This window comes from Sinocyclocheilus rhinocerous, unplaced genomic scaffold (assembly GCF_001515625.1).
Source record: "Sinocyclocheilus rhinocerous isolate Xijiao unplaced genomic scaffold, SAMN03320098_v1.1 scaffold544, whole genome shotgun sequence".
NCBI classification, from domain to species: domain Eukaryota; kingdom Metazoa; phylum Chordata; class Actinopteri; order Cypriniformes; family Cyprinidae; genus Sinocyclocheilus; species Sinocyclocheilus rhinocerous.
Window position 1 is genome coordinate 36,929 of NW_015658610.1, and position 21,812 is coordinate 58,740.

Here is a 21,812-nt window from a genome sequence, read left to right on the forward strand (position 1 = left end):
ATTCCAAGATGTAGGCTAGAATCTGTGATTGTGAAGTACAGTAAATATCCACACCGGTGCCGTGACTGACTGCCACACATTCACCTCAAAACATTAGATTCATCCACGCTGGAGCCGCGGCTGGAGCACAACCCCACGCATGGAATATAATTCCGCACACAGCTGCAATTACAGGTTTTCAAACAGAGATGGCGACAAAGAGGCAAAACTTACGGACTGCAGCTTTAAATACAATATTGGTGATGTAATTAGTAATTAATTACCTTTTTAAAGTAACAACACTGCACACAAGTCATATGGACCATTTTTGTGGAGTGTGAAAGTTTTATTGCATGGAAGAAAGAATTTCTCCTTTTGTGTTAATTGGAAGAATGTAAGTCATTCAGGTTTGGAAGAACATGAGTAAATTATGTCAATAAAAGCCAAACTGTTTATGTGTTCTGGGTTTGGCCATGTTGGTGTGCACGTATTTGTACGTGAGTCATGTGTTCTGGCTGTCCATCACCTGTGGGGTGTAGATTTGTATCTGTTCTCATTTTTTGATTCTGTTGCATTGACTCCTGTTACCTGGTATGGAGCTCCTAGTAATGAATATGACTTTTCAGCCACTCGACAGCGTTGTCTGTTCTTCATTATATTGCCATACATGATCATATTTGGCCATTCTTGGATATTCAGTAATAATCTATGACTCAAAGTCTCTTAATGACAACAAAGCCTCTGCTTTGTGTGTGTGGAGTCATCACACAATGAGCTTCTCTCAGAGGAAATATGGGAAGGAGGAAGGCCATGACAGTCAAAACAGTCAACCCTTACTGTCCCACCAAATTATTGCAAACTGGCAGCTGAATATCCCCAAAAAAAGGAAAAAAAGATTTCAAATGTAATGTTTAGGTTGAATCGGCTTAAAAATGCAGTCTGTTTATCTCTGATGTAAAGGATTCATGTCTGCTAAAACTGAACGGAGATGTCTGTAATCGTACAAACTTTTTTACATGAAGGCTAATATTTGTGCTTGACTATAGAACGGAAATATCACAAACAAGATTGCTCTCATTTGTTTTTCCTGTACATCAGTGAGATTAAATAAAGAGCAAATGGAACCTTTTTCTGAAGTCTTTTGCTTATCAGACTTATGTATGTGTGTGTGTGTGTGTGTGTGTGTATCACCACCTTGCAATTATAAGGCTCCATCTGCATTCTGATTTTGAGATATTGAGCTTCTTGAGATATTGAGTTTTTGGATTCCATATACTTTATGGTTTAGAAACTAATGGTAAGGTTTAGAAAAACTATGTTTCTAGATAAAAAGTCCCAAAATGTACACAACTTAAAAAAGATCACATAATGTAAATAAGTTCTCACAGAATAAGAATATGTGAATTAATTCCAAGGTGATGATATGTGTGTGGGTGTGGGTGTGGGTGTGTCTATGTATATGTATATGTGTGTGGGTGTGAATTTTAGATTCGCTGTGATGTTCCTCTTTTGTATATTAGTATAGATAATAAGAAGAAATTTGTTTTTTTGAGCACCAAATCAGCATATTAGAATTATTTCTGTACCATGTTAAGGTTTGTGACACTGAAACATTTTCTGTTAACTTCTCCTAAGGTTCTTTTTACGAAAAGAATCTGGAACAAATGGTTACTTAAAAAGATAAATGAGAACTTCAGTAAGTCTCCTGAGCTATGCAAGAGCAATCACTGAGAAGTAATATTTTCCTCTTGTGAAATTGTCTTCTACTTGTGTGTTTTGTCTCAGGCTTTCAACTTTGGTTATTTTTACCTAAGAATGCAAATACATGAAATCACAGCTCCAGATCTCTCTTTCCTCGGCACAGATTTTAGAAATGGTTACCAAGGTTACTTAGTAACTTTGTTATTGATTTAGTTAAATAGACTTAATTTTTTACAATTTAGTTCATATTGATGAAATGTTAATTAAAAGACACTCAGTTCTCACTGTAAGTAGAGTTTTCGAAGTTGTATTTTAAATAATTAATTTTCAATTTAAAGGATGTCTTCAAAATTACAATTGAATGTTTATGAGCAGTACTCTTACGCCTGCAGACTCCTTGTAAACTCACAGTGCAAAGTTTGTCCGCTAAGAGGAAGTGCCCCATTTCAGGAAGTGGTTTGTGACCTTTAGAGAGCGCCGTGGCTGCTGGGACATAAAGGAACCCATATGTGCTGAGACAGAGATGTGGGGGTGGAAAGACACATGCACGCTCTAAACTTCAAATGTAGTGAGGTACACGCATAGACATGTGCATAATCTAAAATACCATGGCAAAAGTTCACAGAAACTGAATCAAAAGAGATACGTGTAGACAGCCCCCTTGTAGTCGCAGTAAATATGAACCGATATGTGTATAACCATATACTGAACTGAAGTGTGTATTGTCATGTGTACTGCAGTGCAAAGTAAGCGCACTGAAAGAGAACAAACAGGCACAAATGCATCTCTGTATTGCCTTGAGATTCTTTCCTCACATTTATTGCACAATTAAAATTCATCTTTATAACGTGAAGTTAAATAGACCTTTAAATTTACCATGCTAACTGTAGTTTCCATCAAACTACAGATAACATTTGACAATATGGTCCCATTAGTTAACTTTAGTTAATGCATTAACTAACATCATCAATGAGCGATACATTTGTATCAGTATTTATAAATTTTTAACAAGTTAATAAAAAATACTATTGTTCATTATTAGTTAACTAATGTTAACAAACAGAACCTTAGTGTAAAGTGTTACCAATATCATTGTTATTGTTCAATTATATTGGGATGCCCAAACAATAAGCTTTCAAAATCTTTCTTTTGTTTTAACTTCCTTTATGACTTCTTACTAAGTGACTATTACTTTTTTTTTTTTTTTTTGGTAACTGGTATTTTGGTGGAAACTACAGTAGCTTTTGGTAAGTGTTAGCCAACTGGTGTCATCTAATGGCAGGCCATTAGTTTAGAAATGAATGAACTGAAGGGTTTACATTTTTAACAGTTCTTTGAAAATAGGTTTCTCTTCTCATTTACCCTGTTTCCTTTGGCTATGAATAAAATAATGCTGAATAAATCATAGAGCAGAAATAAATAAATCATATTGAATAATCTAAAATGTTTGGGACATCTTGTACTGTAGCTTATAATGCTCTCTATGTTTATTCAGTTTTGTTATAAAAACAACAACTGTGGTAACTGTGGTACTTTGGCAGAAACCAGAGTTTCCATAACTACATGTAACTTATGTATTAGCAGTGGTGGAAAGAGTACTGAAAAAATATACTCAAGTAAAAGTACCATTACCTTCCAAAAAATGTAGTGCGAGTAGAGTAAAAGTACTTGTCCAAAAAAACTACTTGAGTAAGAGTAAAAGAGTAGCCTATTTAAAAGTACTCATGAGTATTGAGTAGTGAGTACTGAGCTGTGGATTCATTCTACCCCCTCATAATAAACGCTGTACACCGTACTTTATATATTTTAAAAATGTTGTACATTCTGTAATTCACATTATCTTATTTGTCATACCTTTTACACATTTACTCAAATTGTTATGCTGATAATACAATTTGTAAGGAAAAATGCATTAAATAGCGAGGTATTTCTGGGGAAACTTTTTCAAAGGAAAACACACACACACACACGCATGCATGTCTCTTTGCTGAGCCGCGGCGGTCGAGGTGAATCAGCAGCATCCACAACTGAACGGAACAAAAAGTGTTGATAGATGTAGTTAATTTTTACATTTTGCATAAATATCGGAAGTGTGTGTTGTAACTCCGGCTAAATAGATAACTGTAACTACATTGTAAAAAATACCCTGTTAGATTTATTACTTTAAAAAGGTGCCTGTATACTTAACAAACTTATATTTCATTAAGTGATATAATGTTAAAATACCGATCTACTTGAACGACCAAAATCTAGACAAAACACCATCAGGGTAACACACATGATACTAAAACAATGCAACAAACATTAATTAAACATAAACATTAATAATTGAAAATGTAACACAAAACACCATCATGTGGATTACTGATATTAAAAATAAGAAGGATCAAAAAAATGTAAATAAAATATAATATGTGATATATCGCCCTGGGACTTCTGGGAATGTACTTTTTACTTTTTTCACTGTAATTTATAATTTATTAGTAATTTATAGTTTCTGTATTGAAACCCTTACAAAAGTGTATTGTGCAAGTTCCGTGGTAGAGTTAGTGATACATCAGATGGGAATACCATGATACTTTGATGTATTTTATAGTACTCAATTAATGTACCACAGAATTTGCATGGTAATTCAATACCATGGTCTTACCAGAGTACATTTTTTTTTATCAATGTTCAATGTGTTGTTACACTTCCTTTACACTACACACAGACAAGCACTTTGAATTGTTTTTACAGTTAGAGTTACATCTCTTCTTGTAAACGCCTTGTGCTGATTATATTTGAACCGAGCCGAACACTGAATCTGAGAAGATGAGACTGAAACACTACATGATCAAGCTCAAAATTTCCGGATGATGAGCTGTAATAGAAGAAGCAGCAGTGTGATTCTGATTGTGGCTGTGGAATCTAGACCTTCATACATCTCTTTCTGTCTGTTGTGACATTTCTAAATGGCAGAAATTGTTGTTAATTGTTCACTCAAAATGAATCATGTTTTAGTCATGCACACGCTTGTTCAAACCTATAGTCACACCTAAACAGACACACACTCTTTATCTCAAAGATTTTCTAGCTCAACTACAGTTTTATAGGCTTCAGTGAATTTAATTTACTTACTTGTTGGACAGTAATTCACTGATATAAGAAGCTCTGTTTTGTTCTCTCTCTGTAATACTGCCAGTTACATGAATAATTCCCATTTTCCTTTATGAATCTTCTGATTCTGCCTTCTTTTATGCCCTGTTGGTCCTTTCCGTGTCTGTCTACATGAACAGTGTCACCATCTGCCCGGTCTCATGCACCCTAACCAAGCGAAAGAACACTCACAAAAGCTGTGTGTCTTCCCTGTAGTTTTAACATAATAAGCTGTTAACTAGCGGGGTTGAGAACACGAGCTTGAAAAGATCTTCACGGCCAGCCAGCCGTTACTTACAGAGGCAGAAGGGCTTATTGTCAGAGGATAACAATTGTGCATGAGGATATGTGCACGGAGGGAGAGAGCAGAACAATCAGTGACATCACATGCTGCATTTGTTATTATTTCCTCTCGTTTTCTCTGTGTGGGATGAAGGAGAAATAAAAAGAATGGAAGAGAAAGAGAGATGGTGTGATAGAAAGATCCAAAATTAACACCCTTCAATCGTCAAATGCGAGTACAAATTGGCTCTGGCAAGTAAAATGGTGTTGCTTGCCAGTTGGCTGGTAACTTATTTGTAACCGCAATAAAATACATAGTTTAAATTGAAATGATCATCCGACCTTCACTGAGGTACGTGATGTGTGCAACTTTTACCTCAGTGGAAAGTTTGCTAGAAGTTTTTGTACTCAACTCCCTACCAAATGCAACTTTTTTTTCATTTTAATCTTTTTTTTGTTTGTTTTAATCGAATGTAGAAAACATTGACATTACTTAAAAATGTAATGGACCATTTAGTATGAGCAGCTTAAGCAGGTTTAACAGCAAGAACTTACAATTTTATGTTTATTGGTGACTAGGGTTGCAAAGGGGTGGAAAATTTCTGGTAAATTTCCGGAAACTTTCCAAAAAATCCCTGGAATATTCCCAAAAAAATCCTGGAAAGTTTCCAAAATTTCTGAAATATTTCTGAAATTTACTGGAAAATTTCCATCTTTCTGCAACCCTATTGGTGACTGACTAGCAGGCTACTGAGCATTTCGATGCTCAGATTGATCCGTGATGTTGTGCTTGAATAATTTGTTTTAGTCAAAGCATGTGAACGTAGGACAAAAATTACATTTTGTTGTAAAAGTTATGTTTCATAAGTCACCATTGCAGTGATTAGTGTTATGTTCTCAAAGTTTCTTCCATTTTATTGAATATATATAATTTGTGTTGGTGTATAGTAGGGTTGTGACGGTGAGGAAATTTTCCCACCGGTTAATCGATGTGTGATAGTAGTAACTCTACAGGTGTATAACATTTTCAGTTTGCTAAACGAACTGAAAAACAAGTTAGACAAAATAAAGTTTACATCACTAATATGTAATGTTAATGCTCAGCTTAACTTAAAACTTAAACAAACTTGGATCCACAAGATAAAACATTATTTGAGTCTATAGAACTTATGCTATATTTGCTTTTTTTATACATAAGTTGAGTATCTTCAAAAAAGCCCTGAAGTGGGTTGCCTTAAGTGTTTGAGCTTTCACAACCGAACAACTTCTTAAAAAAACTGGTTTGTGTAATGAAAATTTGAGACAAAAGTGTACAGGAACTGAAATGGGCTTCATTGCCTGAAGAAATACCCTCATTATTAATATCACTGATGTTTCACATGCTAATTTGTACTGAGGACACCCTTTAATATCTATAAGTGCTTTTGTGTGTGTATGTGTGGGTGGGTGTTGCGCTGTGTTGTGCTGAATGGGAATACATACTAACTTACACCTCTGTAAACAGGAAGTGACTATTTCCCCATAGAGTTTGGAGATTGGGCCAAAGCAGCGAGAAAGTCGGCACAAATATGCATAGACACTGACTTGGACACTATTTTCAAAACATATGTTACACATTTTGAACTCCACCTCTCACGAAAATGTTACCAGGGCTGATTAATAACAGGCAGAAAGATTTAAAAAAAATCTAGATATGAGTGTATCTTTTTTCATGTATGAATAGTCATATTCAACCAAACCCACACACAAAAGCACACCCAGACAAATGTACTCCCTGGACTAGCCTCTTCATCCCTCTCAAATGCTGTACAGGAAATACAGGTTATAAATAAATCATTGAGTTCCTGCCTGGAGCACTGACCAGAGGGGAAGGGAGGAGGAGATGGCCTGTAACACAATACAGACACACACACACACGCATATAAAGGCTGATGGATAATCAAACAAGTAAAGTACGTTTGAGTGTGTGTGTGATCCCGGATACAGAAACACTTCTGATTTCATATGTGCATTAGGTAGAATAAAAATCCCTGTTGTTTAGCATATGGGCTCTATAAGAATCGTTATGTGTGTGTGTGGCCTCACTTGTGTGTTTTTGTGGATGTATGCATGATAAAAGTTTGAGCGTGTGGGTGGAGTGTTAGATTTGGGGTGTGATGAAGTCTTAAAAGTGCAACTGTGGAGTTCGTTCAAATGCTTCTTGAAAACCTCCATAAATCCCTTTGATTAATGCAGGTTTATATGTGAATACTGGTTCACCCTATTCTGCAACTTCAGACCAATATTGAGTGGCTTGGGAAAATATTTTCTCTACAAAAGCTTCTGTTATAGTTCTTTTACATATTAACTTCAAAACAAACCAGATGGTTGAAGTTTCCTTGTGGTGCTTCTGCAATAGGATAGGGAATTTTATGCTTCACCTTGTACAGTGACACCCGCTTGTGCATTTTTATACAACATGGCTTTTGTGATTAATTGTAAAACTCTTGGGTAGGGTTTTTTTTTTTTCAACTTTGGATTTTTTAAGGAACCATCTTTGTTTTATTTCATTCATGACAGAATAGCTCACTAAGAACGACACATTTGTGTACGTGTGACTGCACAGGCATCTGAACTTGATCATGCATGTATGAAAGTCTGTATATGTGTCTCGCATGCTTGGATGTCATAAACCATGCCATATGGTGAGTGTGTCGTGTCCGGAGTTTATTTGTGTGTGTGAATATGCACACTTTATAGTTTGGCACTACGTGCATGGTTGCATTTCTTCATATGTGTTTAGCTTGGGAGTGTATAAATGCATACATCTTTGCAAAGTTTTTGGGGGTAATTGAGCATATATGTTCATGTACTCATGGACATATGGCCGTGTTTCATGGGCTTCCCCATCCCAGCATGCATTGGGCCCTGAGGGTTAGTTGGCATGATGACCATTTTCTCTGGGAAGCCATCTAAATATAGAGTAATTGAGCGCTGTGCATAGACTGTGAACTGGATTACCACACACAAAATGCACATACTACTGACTTTTACAGTAATCTTCAAATTTAAATGTAACTGAGGAAAATAAATACATAAAATAAATAAACCAACCAACAAATAAACATTATGTGTGTGTGAACATTTAATGCTTTTTTTTATAAATTACATTAATTTGATCAAAGGTGGCAGTACGCTGTTCTTTTCAACTGTCTATTCATTAAAGATTTTAATATTGATTAATAATAAGAAATGTTTCTTGGTAACACTTTATTTCGATAGTCCACTTTAGACATTCTATTAACAGTAAGTAACTTTGCAACTACATGTCAACTAGCAGTTAGTAGAGTATTAGTAGACTGTCTGCTTAATATCTTCTAACACTTTCTTTGTCAACTTATTCTACTAACCCTAAACCTACCCTAACAGTCTACTCTGAGAATTAGTTGACATGTAGTTGACATGTAGTTACAAAGTTACTTATAGTTAATAGAATGTCTAAAGTGGACTATCGAAATAAAGTGTAACCTGTTTCTTTAGCACACATCGGCAAATTAGAATGATTTCTGAAGGATCATTTGACACTGAGAACTGGAGCAATGGCTGCTAAAAATTCAGCTTTTTGCCATCAGAGGAATAAATAAAATTGTGAAATATATTAAAATAGAAAACTCTTATTTTGAATTGTAATAATATTTTGAAATATTATCGTTTTTACTTCATACTTTGCCGCAAATGGTGAAGGATCTCTATTATACATAACTTTGGTGCATCTGCAATGAACATAAATTCAAATGTTTGTTGTTAGTTTGCTTATAATGCGCTGATAGACTGTCAGATACGCATCGTGGAGCGCTGATCACCAAAGGCTTCCTGTACTTTGAACAGTCTGCATAATTTGCATAATTTCCCTCATCTCTGACGCGTGACTTCTCTGTTCTTGTGTCTTGTCATGGTTTTTCTTGTGAGGTGTAAGGGAAGCACGTCTATACAATTGTAGTGAAATGTTGCTCTGCTTCATTGGTATTGTTTCATTTATCCATCGCTGAATAACTTTTACTGATTCTAAGTTAGTGGAAATGGAATGTCTGTGGTCACATGAGATTAAATGTATCGCAAGAGTAATCATATTTCCACTGATTGCTCATTGCTGATCAGCAGACCAACCCTTTCTGTTGTCTTTTAGTCCGTTTTTCTTTCTGCTTTCTTCAAACCTCAGGCTCCATTTTCAGTTTTACTTGAGGTTTCAAACAGATCCACGCTTCACAACACCCCATTTCCCTTGAGAGTTAGTCAGAGTGTGTGATTTTTAGAGCTTTTATAAAAAGACACTAATTAGATTTAGAAGATAATTTAATCGGCTCAGGAAAAAAACCTTTGAGATGTCAGCTGACACATGAGGAAATGACAGAGTGAGTTTAGCGCGACCTTAGATTGGATTATGTGTTGTTTTACGGTATAGATGTGAGCTGAGGAAATAATATCATCCTACACATGAGAAGATTATGTGCAATTATCTGTACCAAGTAATGTACTTCCACTAACTGTGAATGTGTGTGCGTGTATTAGAAATGGCCTCATACAAATAAGTGGGTCTGTGACCCTAAATTATTGTACCAAGTGTGAGATAGCTTATAATTACACCTTTTAGGTCTATATGATAAAAGCGAGAATAAAAGAGAACTAGAGACAGAGAGGAGGCTGTGGCAAGTGTTTTATGAACTGAGAGATAGCACACATTTCCTTTTTCATCACGGTTGTTTAAACCACAGACCAAGTGATATTATTTTCCACTATGATCTTTTAAAGCCAGACATCTGCTAAATGAGTCAGACTTGGTGAGCCTTTGTGAGATGTTTAGTATGTTGATAAATTCAGGGGTTGCTCTTTACGCACGCAAAATATAGCATTCTTTAAAAATATACACTACCGTTTAAATTTGCGGTGTGTAAAAGTTGTAAAAAAACTGTTTTTGATTGAAGTGTTTTCCTGGGGCTGCATTTATTTGATCACAAAATATTAATGAATTTTTGAATGTACATTTTTTTCTGTGTTGGCAAAGCTGATTTTCACTTGTTATTATTTGCATTGCAAGTGGGGTCCAAAAGTCTGAGACCACTCTTAAAAATGTCTGTATTTTGAATTGTCTGTATAATTGTCTTTTGAATTGTCTTTTGTATTTTGAAAAAAAAAAAAAGAAGCTGTTTCAGATTAATATTTATATTTAAAGTATTTGTTTTAATGACAGCAGAACACAGAACTCCACATGTTAGTGAAACTGGATCTTTTGTACAAAGATAAAGTCACATAATAAATGACACAAATTTGCTTATTTAATTAGTGATCTATAAATAGTGCAGAACCTTAACTTCTCTGTGTAATCTTTTGTGCCTCACTGCATGTGTTTCAGCTCTTCTTGTAGGTGGCTTTGGCTCACCTGGCCCTCTTTAAACAGGGTTTCAGCGGGTCTTAAAAAGTCTTAAATTTAGTTGTATCAAATTTAAGGCCTTAAAAGTTTTAAATTGTACAATAAAGTCTTATGATTTCAAGAGGTCTTAAATTTGGGTATGGAAAGACCAGAATTGCGATATGGCTGAATGTGACGATTAAACTATAAAAAAGGCTACGATTTCATTAAATAAACATGAGCGCGCTGCAGGTTCAAAGTCTGGTGCTGAGCTGCTTTGTGTTCTGCCGTTACCGGGGAAACGGTGACATTTCTACCAAACGCGCCACCTGCTGGCAGAGAATGAGCATTTTCAAAAAGCCTGTTGTTTTGTTCAGACCAATGCGAAAATCGGCCCATGTTTTTACCCTGCAAACATGCAGAGATTTAAATGTGAACTGGTGGATCGATAAGAAGACAATGCATTATAAAAATCTAAACAGTAAGGTGTGCGATATATATGGTCTGCGATATCGTAATTGTTGTTTTAACGATGTGAGATTCGACATTATCGAGTAGGCCCTACATCGCAAAAAGCAAACAAAACACACCTACAGAGTGCACAGTCTGCACACATACATTAGGTGATGAAGTCAGTTAATATAGGTTAAACTAGTACGCGCATTTAGAGTGTGTTCTTTCACTGCGTGAATCGTCTATTAAAATGCATTTAGAATTATCACAGAATTCAAGATATGGGGGCAGAAAATGTATATATTTATATAATTTCATATAGTTAATATCATACGAAGAGTGCTGTTTTTTCTCCAAAAGTCAACATGATTACAAATGTGATATTGATTTTATACAACAGTTCAATAAACAAGAAGTTAAGAGACTTACGTTTTAGACACCGTATTTCCAGCTTTTGCTCTATTTTGCCAACAAAAAGCAGCTCTGTTTTGCGTCTCTGAGCAACATGATGGTGTTTCGTTCCTGAATTAATCAACCGTTTAAATGATTCAGTTCAATCTCAATGACTCACTTATTAAAAGTGACTTGCTGCCACCTACTGGTGGTTTTAATTTCACATTTAAAGTATCTTTTCATTTTTTTTAAAAATAATTTCAAACATCAGTTTTCAATGTTTTATGTTTAAAATATCAAAACATTATTCATGGATTTGTAACTGCAGGTTAAAGTATTCCATGTCTCTCTGAGCTGCATTACACAGTGTGTAAATACATCTAAATGCCACATAAGATGCAGCTTCTGTGTTTCCTCTGCATTGCAAAGATAAATTTTGTTGATACTGATTTAATTTGCTTGTTAACAGTCCAAATGCAAGAATTTGACTCAAAAGTTGTTGCACACTTTTAAAGAAAATGGCTTAAAGTTAAAAATGCCCATAAAACTCAAACTTAAAAAAATTAATTTCTATCACTGCCGTGAATATATATATATAAATTCAGGAGTCCACTGTAGTCCTTAAGATATCAGCACAATAACACACTCAGCAAAATATCGTCTAATTATCGTTATCGATAAAATCCCAGAAAATATTGAGATATTTTTTGTCAATATTGCAAACCCCTAATCTGTTATTTAATTTATATAATAATTTATTTATAATAATTCTTTAAATTAATGTAATGATTAATACTTTCGACTCCATTGTCTTAAAAATGGTTTAAAGGCTGAAATGTAAAGTTTATCATTTTATAAAACTTTTTGTTTTTTTGTGAAAACTTGTATATGAATTGTAAATTATGCTTTTTACAGTCATTTTACAGTTTAATATGGTATTATAGACATTGCCCTACCCCGCTCATATGTATTAATTTTATTTGTGCAGGTCTTAAAAAAGGTCTTAAAAAGTCTTAAATTTGCACTTAAAAAAATCCTGCGGAAACCCTGTTTAAACTAATCCAGAAAATTAAGCCTTCTCAATATTCATAAATGTCTGTAAACAAGTGATTATCCCGCTTTCCCAGTATGTTCTGGGGAACAAGGAATGTTTTAGAGCGTTATCATGGAGTTTGTTTAGCCTATTTAGTGATTTCATGCACAATAAGCAATATGTTTCACATACAGAGATAGAAACAATAGAGGAACATCTCCGTGATATCAAATTTAGATCTCTGAGAAAACTCCTCAGCACTAATGTACTGATAAACATCCTCCGGAAAGGAGGCCATTGATTTTGTGACCAGTACAGCAATTGAGCTGATCTCTCTCTCTCTCTCTCTCTCTGTGTCTCTCTCTCTCTCTCTCTCTCTCTGTGTCCTTTCTGTTACAGGCTAAAAGCGCTGGTTTCAACTGGGGGCAGAAATGTACAAGCAGCCTGTGACTGGTGAGTGTGCACACCCACACACGTTCACCGTGACCCTTGTCGTTTTTGACAGCCATTCATTTCAGCTGAACCGTGCTGAGCCACAGACACTCTTTAAGCTTTGAAATTATAATATGTTGCATTTTAACTTGAGCACAAACACACACTGAAAAGAAACATTACACTATGAGGTGGGCTCACATATAATCTGAAACTCAGCTTTGTGTGCACTTCACCTTTAATGGTTTACTGCTGCCCTCTGCTGTCAGGGAGTCGGAAGCATTTTATTATTGATACGTTCTTACTTTAAAAATCTAATTAAACTAACCATGTTGTTCATTTCAGTCCCAAACAAAAAGTGTAACTACTGCTCACCTATTTATAATGCCTTATCGAACATGGCCTGAATGTCTATTTTGCAGGTTGTTCTCCCATGTGGATGACCCGTTCCTGGATGATCCTTTACCCAGGGAGTATGTGCTGTACCTGAAACCCAGCGGTCCCCTCCTCAACCAGCTCTCCAACTTCTGGCAGCAGAGTCGCATTACATGTGGCAAGAACAAAGCCCACAACATCTTCCCTCACATAACCCTCTATATTTTTTTTGTGGCACAGCCCCTTAGAAACTATAAAAAGTTTACATGTATAGTCGGCACTGAAAGCCTTGTGGTTAGTGCGTTGACATATAGTGCAACTGCGCTCACGGTGGCCTGAGTTCGATTCCCGCCTCAAGGTCCTTTGCTGATCCCGCTCCCTTCTCTCCACCCAAAGCTTTCCTGTCAGCTCTCCACTGTCCTTTCCCAATAAAGCAGGTCTGCCCAAACTCGGTCCTGGAGGGCCGGTGTCCTGCAGAGTTTAGCTCCAACTTGCCTCAACACACCTGCCTTTAAGTTTCTAGTATGCCTAAGAGCTTGATTAGCTGGTTCAGGTGTGTTTAATTGGGGTTGGAGCTAAACTCTTCAGGACACCGGCTCTACAGGACAGAGTTTGGACACCCCTGCAATAAAGGCATAACATGCCCATAAATATAACTTTAAAAAAAGTTTACATGTATAAATTTACATAATAATGTAGCAGATGCTTTTGTCCAAAGCAACTTAAAAATAAGGAAAAACACAAACATTTTAACATAACTGAAGCAAACAGTATTAGCTGTGAATGTACGACAGGCACTTTAATAGGAAATTGAAAATAACTTTGAATGTCTTTTGAATAATGAAAACAGCTTTAATTTAGTTCTGTCATTTTTCATTGCTGAATAACAAAGTACATGCACACAATGTTGCAAAGGATACAACAAACCATTTTGATTACAAAAAAGGTACATGCTATCTTCTGAAGTAATACAACGAACAGATCCAAATTCAAGTCATTATTTATTGATAATCTCCCCCAGCATTCAACGCTGCCAGTTATGTTCTTACATGTTATCTGTATGTGATATACACCACCATTCAAAAGTTTGCGGTCGTTTTATTTTTCACAAGTCTCTTATGCTTACCAAGGCTGCATTTATTATCAGTTGTTAAAAACAGTAATGCTGTGAAATATTATTACAACTTAAAATAAGAGTTTTCTATTTTCATATATTTTAAAATGTAATTAATTCCTGTGGTGGCAAAGCTGAATTTATAGCAGCCATTACTCCAGATTCAGTGTCACATGATCTTTCAGAAATCACTCTAATATGCTGATTTAGTGCTCAAGAAACATTTCTTACTATCAGTGTTAAAAACAAAACAAAACAGTTGTTCTGCTTATTATTTTTGTGGAATTCGCACTACTTTTTTTCAGGAATGTTTTTAGAAAGTTCAAAAGAACAGCACTTATTTGCAATAGAAATCTTTTGTAACATTAGGAATTTATTTACTGTATTAATTTCTTCCAAAAAACGTTTTTGAAATGTTTATGAATTTTTGAATGGTAGTGTATGTTCTTTGTTGTTGATAACATCACTGTAAGACTGTATCTCTCTCTCTGTCACTGTAGTGTGCCGATAGTAAGGTAGATGTCCTCTGTGAAGCTCTGCAGGCAGTGGTGGGTCAGTGGAGAGGTCGTTTCCCCTCCCCACTGCCCCTGGAGTTTTACTCATCCTCAAACTTCATCGGCCTCTTTGTAGAAGAGAAGGTGGCTGAGGTGATCAAGAGCTTTGCTGCAGACTTTGCTACTGAGGCGGCTTCCAAAGCAGGTGTGCGAGTGTTTGTTTGTTTGTTATTGCTATGCCTGTCTATAACTGATGATGACACAGTGGAGCAATAGTCTTCATTTTCTGTCTTTGCAGCTCCCTTCCTACCTCTTTCAATTCAATTTTAGTGTGCTTTACTGGCATGGAAGAAAACAGGCATTTGTATTGCCAAAAAGGTTCATTCAATGTAAAAATAAAAAGTTCTCTCTCTCTCTCTCCAGATGTTCATGTGGAGCCCCATAAGAAGCAGCTTCATGTAACCCTGGCCTACCACTTCCAATCCAACCATCTTGCATCATTAGAACAACTTGCCAAAGGTGTAGACATAACATTGGGCTGTGATTGGCAGGCTGTGCTTTTGTCACGGGACATCCGATTTGCCAATCATGAGGTAGTCAAATTGTTGTCATTAATTGTTTTTATTTTTATTTTTTATCTAGCATCCTTAATATTATAGTGTTTTGTTTTAAGTAATTATTGTCAGATCATTTATCATAATTTAGTATATAATTTACCATTGTTGATACTAAATATTTGCTATCGAAAGTCCAAATAAAATATACCAATGTATCACTACTTTGATTCATCTGTATCCGTGCAATTATTTTAATAATTTCCAAATTATAAATAAGATGGATACTGTATTAATACACTTAGTATTAAGTATTAACCTGTTGTATTTACTATGGATGATTGAATATATTTCATTAAAATGCTCTTTTTGTTAATGCTGATAGATTACTAATGAATTCTGTTATCATATACTGACTTTTTGGCTTTGGTGGCTTTGTAACTTTCTATCTTTCTGTTTTAAGACCTTGCGGGTGATGTACCCCTATGTGCCTCAGAATGATGATGAACTGGAGCTGGTGCCCGGTGACTTCATCTTCATGTCGTCTACAGAACAGGCCACTGCCAGTGAGGGCTGGGTCTATGGGACCTCGATGAGCACAGGGTTATCTGGGCTACTGCCAGAAAACTACGTCAATAGGGCAGACGAGTGTGATACTTGGGTCTTACATGGGTAAGATGGGTCAAGAATTAACTAAAGTACACTATGTACACTATGCTCAAATGTTTGGGGTCGTTTTTTTTTTTTTTTTTTACGAAATTAATTATTTTATTCAGCAAGGATTCATTAAATTGATCAAAAGTAACAGTAAAGACATTTGTAATGTTACAAAAGATTTATATTTCAAATTCATTCTGTTCTTTTGACGTTTATATTTATCAAAGAATCCTGAAAAATGCATTATAGTTTAAAAAAAAAATGTATGCAGTACGGCTATTTTCAATATTGAAAATAACAGGAATAATTTTTAAAGGATAATGTGACACTGAAGACTGGAGTAATGGTTGCTGAACATTTAGCTTTTGCCATCACAGGAATAAGTTAATAATATTTCAGAATATTATTGGTTTTATTGTGTTTTTGATCAAATAAATGGATCCTTGGTGAGCTTCTTTTGAAAAACTTGATCAGTAGTGTAGTGTCAAACTCTTATGGGTCTGTGGTGAAGGTATGTTAGAACTAAAAGCAGTAACTAACATATTTAAATCTCTTCATCTCTTTACCTCTTGTTTTAGGTCTTTGTCTTTCCTTAATGTAACCCCCCCAACCGATATCAGGGGTGCAATGGGTGGGATTTTTCTTGACCCACACTTGGACGGTCGTCTTTTTGATGACCCCATGCCAATGGATCCCAACAGTCTGAGCGTTATATGTCAACCTATGCAGGTAAAACTCTAGAGGGGGAATCTTGGGCTGATGCGACAGAATGTGAAAGCTTTTTTTAGGTATAATGTTTTATTCCAATATTTATGATTTGTTTTAGATCCTACGCCCCAATCAGTCTCGATTGCCTAAGAGAACGTTGTTTGTGTGTCGCCATGGTGAGAGAATGGATGTAGTGTTTGGGAAACACTGGATCACTCAGTGCTTTGATGCCAAAGGTCTGAGCTCAACTTTCCAAATCAGTTCTTTAACCTCTTTGCAGTTGTTCCCATGACCAGGTCAAATCTGGAATTATTGGGAGTTTGAAAATTGAACACTTTTATTAAGCTCTAAAATATTTCATCAGCTATATATAAAAACAAGTAGCAACTGTATCCAGCAATCAAAGAAAGTCATGGGAATTTATTGGCCAAAATGTGTGAGAACCCTGTTAATATCCTGATGTGTGCTCATTTGTGTATATTTCCTCTGTCTTAAACAGGTCGGTATGTGCGGTCAAACCTCAATATGCCACTGAGTCTCCCAGCGAGGAGTGGGGGGTACAGGGACTATGATAAGGACTGTCCTATCACTGTGTTCGGTTCCACACAGGCTCGTCTAGTCGGTCTGTCTCTCATTACTGTTAAATCCACATTAAAGTGATAGCTCACCCAAAAAATGAAAATTCTGTCATCATTAACTCACCCTCTACTTGTTCCAAACCTGTATGAGTTTCTTTCTTCTGCTGAACACAAAAGAAGATATTTTGAAAAATGTTGGTAACCATTGACTTCCCTAGTATTTTTTTCCCAATGCCATGGAACTCAGTGGCTACCTTCAACTGTTTGGTTAACAAAATTCTACAGAATATCTTCACTTGTGTTCAACAGTTGAAAGAATTTCATTCAGGTTTGCAACAATTTGAGGGTGAGTAAATGATGACAACATTTTCATTTTGGGGAGAACTATCCCTTCAAGAGCAAGATCACATTAATTCCTCTTAGTTTTACATAATAATGCCATTAAATATGAAGTGTGTCATTTCTGCTTTGCTATTGGCCCTAGCATGTGTTTACTTTGTGTAATTTGTTTTACAGGGGAGGCTCTCCTGGAAAGTCATACCGTGGTAGACTTTGTATACTGTTCTCCTTCTCTGCGCTGCGTGCAAACAGCTTATAATATCCTCAAAGGTAAAACAGCACCTCCTTTGCTCTTTTATCTTTCTTCTGTTCATTCACAAATCAGTTTTTACTGCATTAGCCATGCCCATTTACACCCCTAAATCAATTACTTCCCATGTGCCTCTTTTTCCGTTATGGATTGTATGTCTCAGGTCTTCAAAAGGATGGGAAGAGTAAGATCAGAGTTGAGCCAGGTTTGTTTGAGTGGACTAAATGGGTGTCGGGAACCTCATTACCCGCCTGGATCCCTCCTGCAGACCTGGCGGCTGCTAACATATGTGTGGATACAACATACAGGTATTTGATGCTTTTTGCTACACTTTTAGATTGTAATGTTTCTGAATGATAGCATTATTTATTGTTTACGATATTGTTTTATGTCTCCTTTTGATTTCATGAATATCTTTTTGCGGTGAAAGAAATTATGAATTATTATTAAGTCATCTTGTTCCCCTCTAGACCTCATATACCCATCAGTAAACTGGCCGTGTCAGAGTCCTATGAAACATACATCAGTCGCAGCTTCCAAGTGATGCGTGAAATACTGTCAGAGTGCAATAATCTGGGTAGGTCATGAGCGCGGGTACTTATGTTTTTGTCTGAATCTATACTGATTTAAAGGTTTTATGCTTTAAGACATTTTATGTAAAGTTTAATTATATACATAAAGATTCTTATATAAAGGTATGTATGTATGTAAATTACAGATGATATTTAATTTATTAAAAAAAATTAATTAAAAATAAATAATTGCTCATAAGGGGTCAGTAAGATTTTTTTTCAAGAAATTGATGCTTTTTACTCAGCAAAGACGCATTAAATTGATCAAAAGTAACAGTAAAGACTTTTACATTGTTACAAAAGATTTCTGTTTCAAATAAATGCTGTTCTTTTGAACTTTCTATTCATCAAAGAAAAAAAATTAACACAAATCTAACAAAATAACAAGAAACACAAACGTTTTCAACATTGATAATAAATAAGACATTTTTCTTGATAATAAATAAGACATTTTTCTTGATCAGCAAATCAGCAAAGTATTATATATTTATGTTTTTTTAAAAATATATTTATGTCTTTTTATGTTATATATGATATTTGATATATACAATCTACTGTAGATACTCTCTCCCTTCCATTTTCTCTCGCACAGATACCTTACTTAGGCTTTTGTGCTTGTGAGGAGATGGGCGAGACGGGTGTTTGGCAGCTCGTGGATCCACCCATCCTGCCGCTCACGCACAGTCGCAGCTTCCAAGTGATGCGTGAAATACTGTCAGAGTGCAATAATCTGGGTAGGTCATGAGCGCGGGTACTTATTTTTTTGTCTGAATCTATACTGATTTAAAGGTTTTATGCTTTAAGACATTTTATGTTTACCATGTTTCCATGTGGTATCTAACAGGAAATACAGTGCTGATTGTGGCCCATGCTTCCTCTCTGGAGGCTTGTACGAGGCAGATACAGGGTCTGACCCCACAGAACTCTAAAGACTTTGTGCAAGTGGTCAGAAAGGTCAGATCTCTTCAGATCTCAGATGTCGATTTTTTTCCGAACTTTCTATTCATCAAAGAAAAAAAATTAACACAAATCTAACAAAATAACAAGAAACACAAACGTTTTCAACATTGATAATAAATAAGACATTTTTCTTGATAATAAATAAGACATTTTTCTTGATCAGCAAATCAGCAAAGTATTATATATTTATGTTTTTTTTTAAATATATTTATGTCTTTTTATGTTATATATGATATTTGATATATACAATCTACTGTAGATACTCTCTCCCTTCCATTTTCTCTCGCACAGATACCTTACTTAGGCTTTTGTGCTTGTGAGGAGATGGGCGAGACGGGTGTTTGGCAGCTCGTGGATCCACCCATCCTGCCGCTCACGCATGGACCCAATCACAGCTTTAACTGGAGAGAAGCGCTGCTGCAGGACTGAGGAGGCTCTGCAACTTTTACACTCACTGCTCCTCCTCCAAAGGCAACAGAAACATGCTTACAAGCCACATCATCACAGACCTGCATTATAGCACTATAAAAGGCTCATGCTTCCATAGCCACGTTCTTGCACTGCTGCAGTACACCTCATTGACCCTGTCTTAATATATAAAGCATAAGAGCAGTAATATTTGCGGTAGATTTCCATAATGTGCTCAAACACCATTTGCCGGCCTATAGACAAGCTGCAGCAGAACACTTGCTTCCAACTGTAGCCCAGACGAAACTGAGATCTGAGAGCTTCAAAGACATACATCAAACACAGGATGTAATACACGACGATAAACTCAGGTTTCCTGCCTCAGTGAGGAGGAAATAGTGTGCAAAGTTGATGAGTCATCATCCAACACTTCCAAAATGGATGCCGCTGGACTCGAGTTGGGTCTCCAAACCCTTTGTAAACTCCATTTTCCTAGACTCTGTAGGGGAACAAGACTTCTCCCTATTACACTGTGAATCAAATAGACATGCACAACCTACCGCATCAAGATTTCCCAATTACACCTGCTAAAAGCCCACTCACCAACTCATGAAAGCACAAGAGTATAATCTAGCAATCAGATAGATTGAGATGAAGCAGCATTAAAGTTGTTTAGAAGTGGATTTGGTGGACAGCACATTCGTCCTGTGCCTTGCTGTCATGCTGCTACTGTTAAACACTTTGCAACTATAGGACACTTTGGGAGGACTGTTAGTTAGGGCTTATTTGGAGACAGTATTTAAAGATGTACTGTCACACTTTTCGCATGTAGGGTCAATTTTGAAAGGGGGAGATGATAAACCCAGTAAGGACGTCATCAAACTTTCAAAAGCAGTGCCACAAATGGTTACAACTTCATAAGCAGCAGCTTAAATAATGTTATGTGCAGCTGTTATGCTGAACAGTGAGCTTTACTTTCTGAGCACTTGAAATATCAAACCAAACAGGAAAGAATGCTTCAACAATGTAAAGAATTGTACATTAATGCGTAACGTCTCTGTATATACTAAGTAGCATAGTAAAATCCATTTGATGTGTTTCACCTTTAAATGGAAAAAGTATAATTGCATTTATTTATGTATTCATAAGATAGTTTTAAAGAGAATATGTTGGTGCTTCAGGTTTTTGTTTTATTTCCTGTTGTTGGAATAAAGAAATCAAGCCATAGCAAATGATGATATAAATCACTATATAATGCAGTGTTTCTCTCCCCCCGAGGACTTACATAAGCATATCTGTTACGATTACTGTAATATGCCATCCGTGTTCCCTGAACTTCATAACTATTTTAATGATGATAAGGAGGAGGCATGCATAATGAGATGTGCAATGCACTACACAAGCAAAAGAGGTTTATCGTGCGTTTATGATGTGCGAACAATGCCATAATATGAATAATCTTATGAAGTTGCTGTTTTTATTTTTTTGTTTTGCGTTTAAGAGTTGATCTCTTGCCTTAATGGGTCGTGTCGGGATGAAAGGGAAAGTTTACCCAAAATGCCTCTTTTTTTTCTGACCAAATTTGTTTATTGTATTTCAAACATACATGTAAACATACATATGTAAAAGGAACAGATACACCAGATCAGTTGTCGCATCCATTAAAAAAAGTCTAATGCATTTTCTTTATACAGTCTAATTTAATGAAAGAAAAATATATTTGGGCCACTCTTTTCAATATACTTAAAACGTAATTGAAAACTTGTGTGCGTGCATATGACTACTAGTACTATTACCTTTTTTTTAATTTTGAAAATTTTCAATTAATCAAAAAAGTTCATAGAATGACCAAATTAATGATCCAGCTGCATTTATAGTTAACAGCCCACTCAAAGGGAAGAAATACACAAAACCATCATGTGACATCAGAAGAGCTGAAATAATGCACACTCCTATTTTATGGTAATTTTAAAGTGCTTGTGCATCAAGTCACCATTCATTGTAAT

General features: G+C 35.8%; 1 protein-coding gene across 1 annotated transcript in view; it reads left to right on the forward strand.

Moving 5' to 3' along the window:
- LOC107722770 (ubiquitin-associated and SH3 domain-containing protein B-like) overlaps positions 1-21,151 on the forward strand; it is a 33,149-nt gene extending 11,998 nt beyond the window's left edge. Inside the window, exons 2-14 of the mRNA XM_016531237.1 lie at positions 12,765-12,818; positions 13,220-13,406; positions 14,787-14,985; positions 15,204-15,373; positions 15,798-16,006; positions 16,570-16,720; positions 16,818-16,935; positions 17,199-17,321; positions 17,794-17,886; positions 18,030-18,174; positions 18,337-18,443; positions 19,283-19,392; positions 19,690-21,151. Of these exons, the coding sequence (XP_016386723.1) occupies positions 12,765-12,818; positions 13,220-13,406; positions 14,787-14,985; positions 15,204-15,373; positions 15,798-16,006; positions 16,570-16,720; positions 16,818-16,935; positions 17,199-17,321; positions 17,794-17,886; positions 18,030-18,174; positions 18,337-18,443; positions 19,283-19,392; positions 19,690-19,827 (1,804 nt within the window). The 3' untranslated portion in view covers positions 19,828-21,151. The remainder of the gene's footprint in view (positions 1-12,764; positions 12,819-13,219; positions 13,407-14,786; positions 14,986-15,203; positions 15,374-15,797; positions 16,007-16,569; positions 16,721-16,817; positions 16,936-17,198; positions 17,322-17,793; positions 17,887-18,029; positions 18,175-18,336; positions 18,444-19,282; positions 19,393-19,689) is intronic.
- The last annotated feature ends 661 nt before the right edge of the window (positions 21,152-21,812 follow it).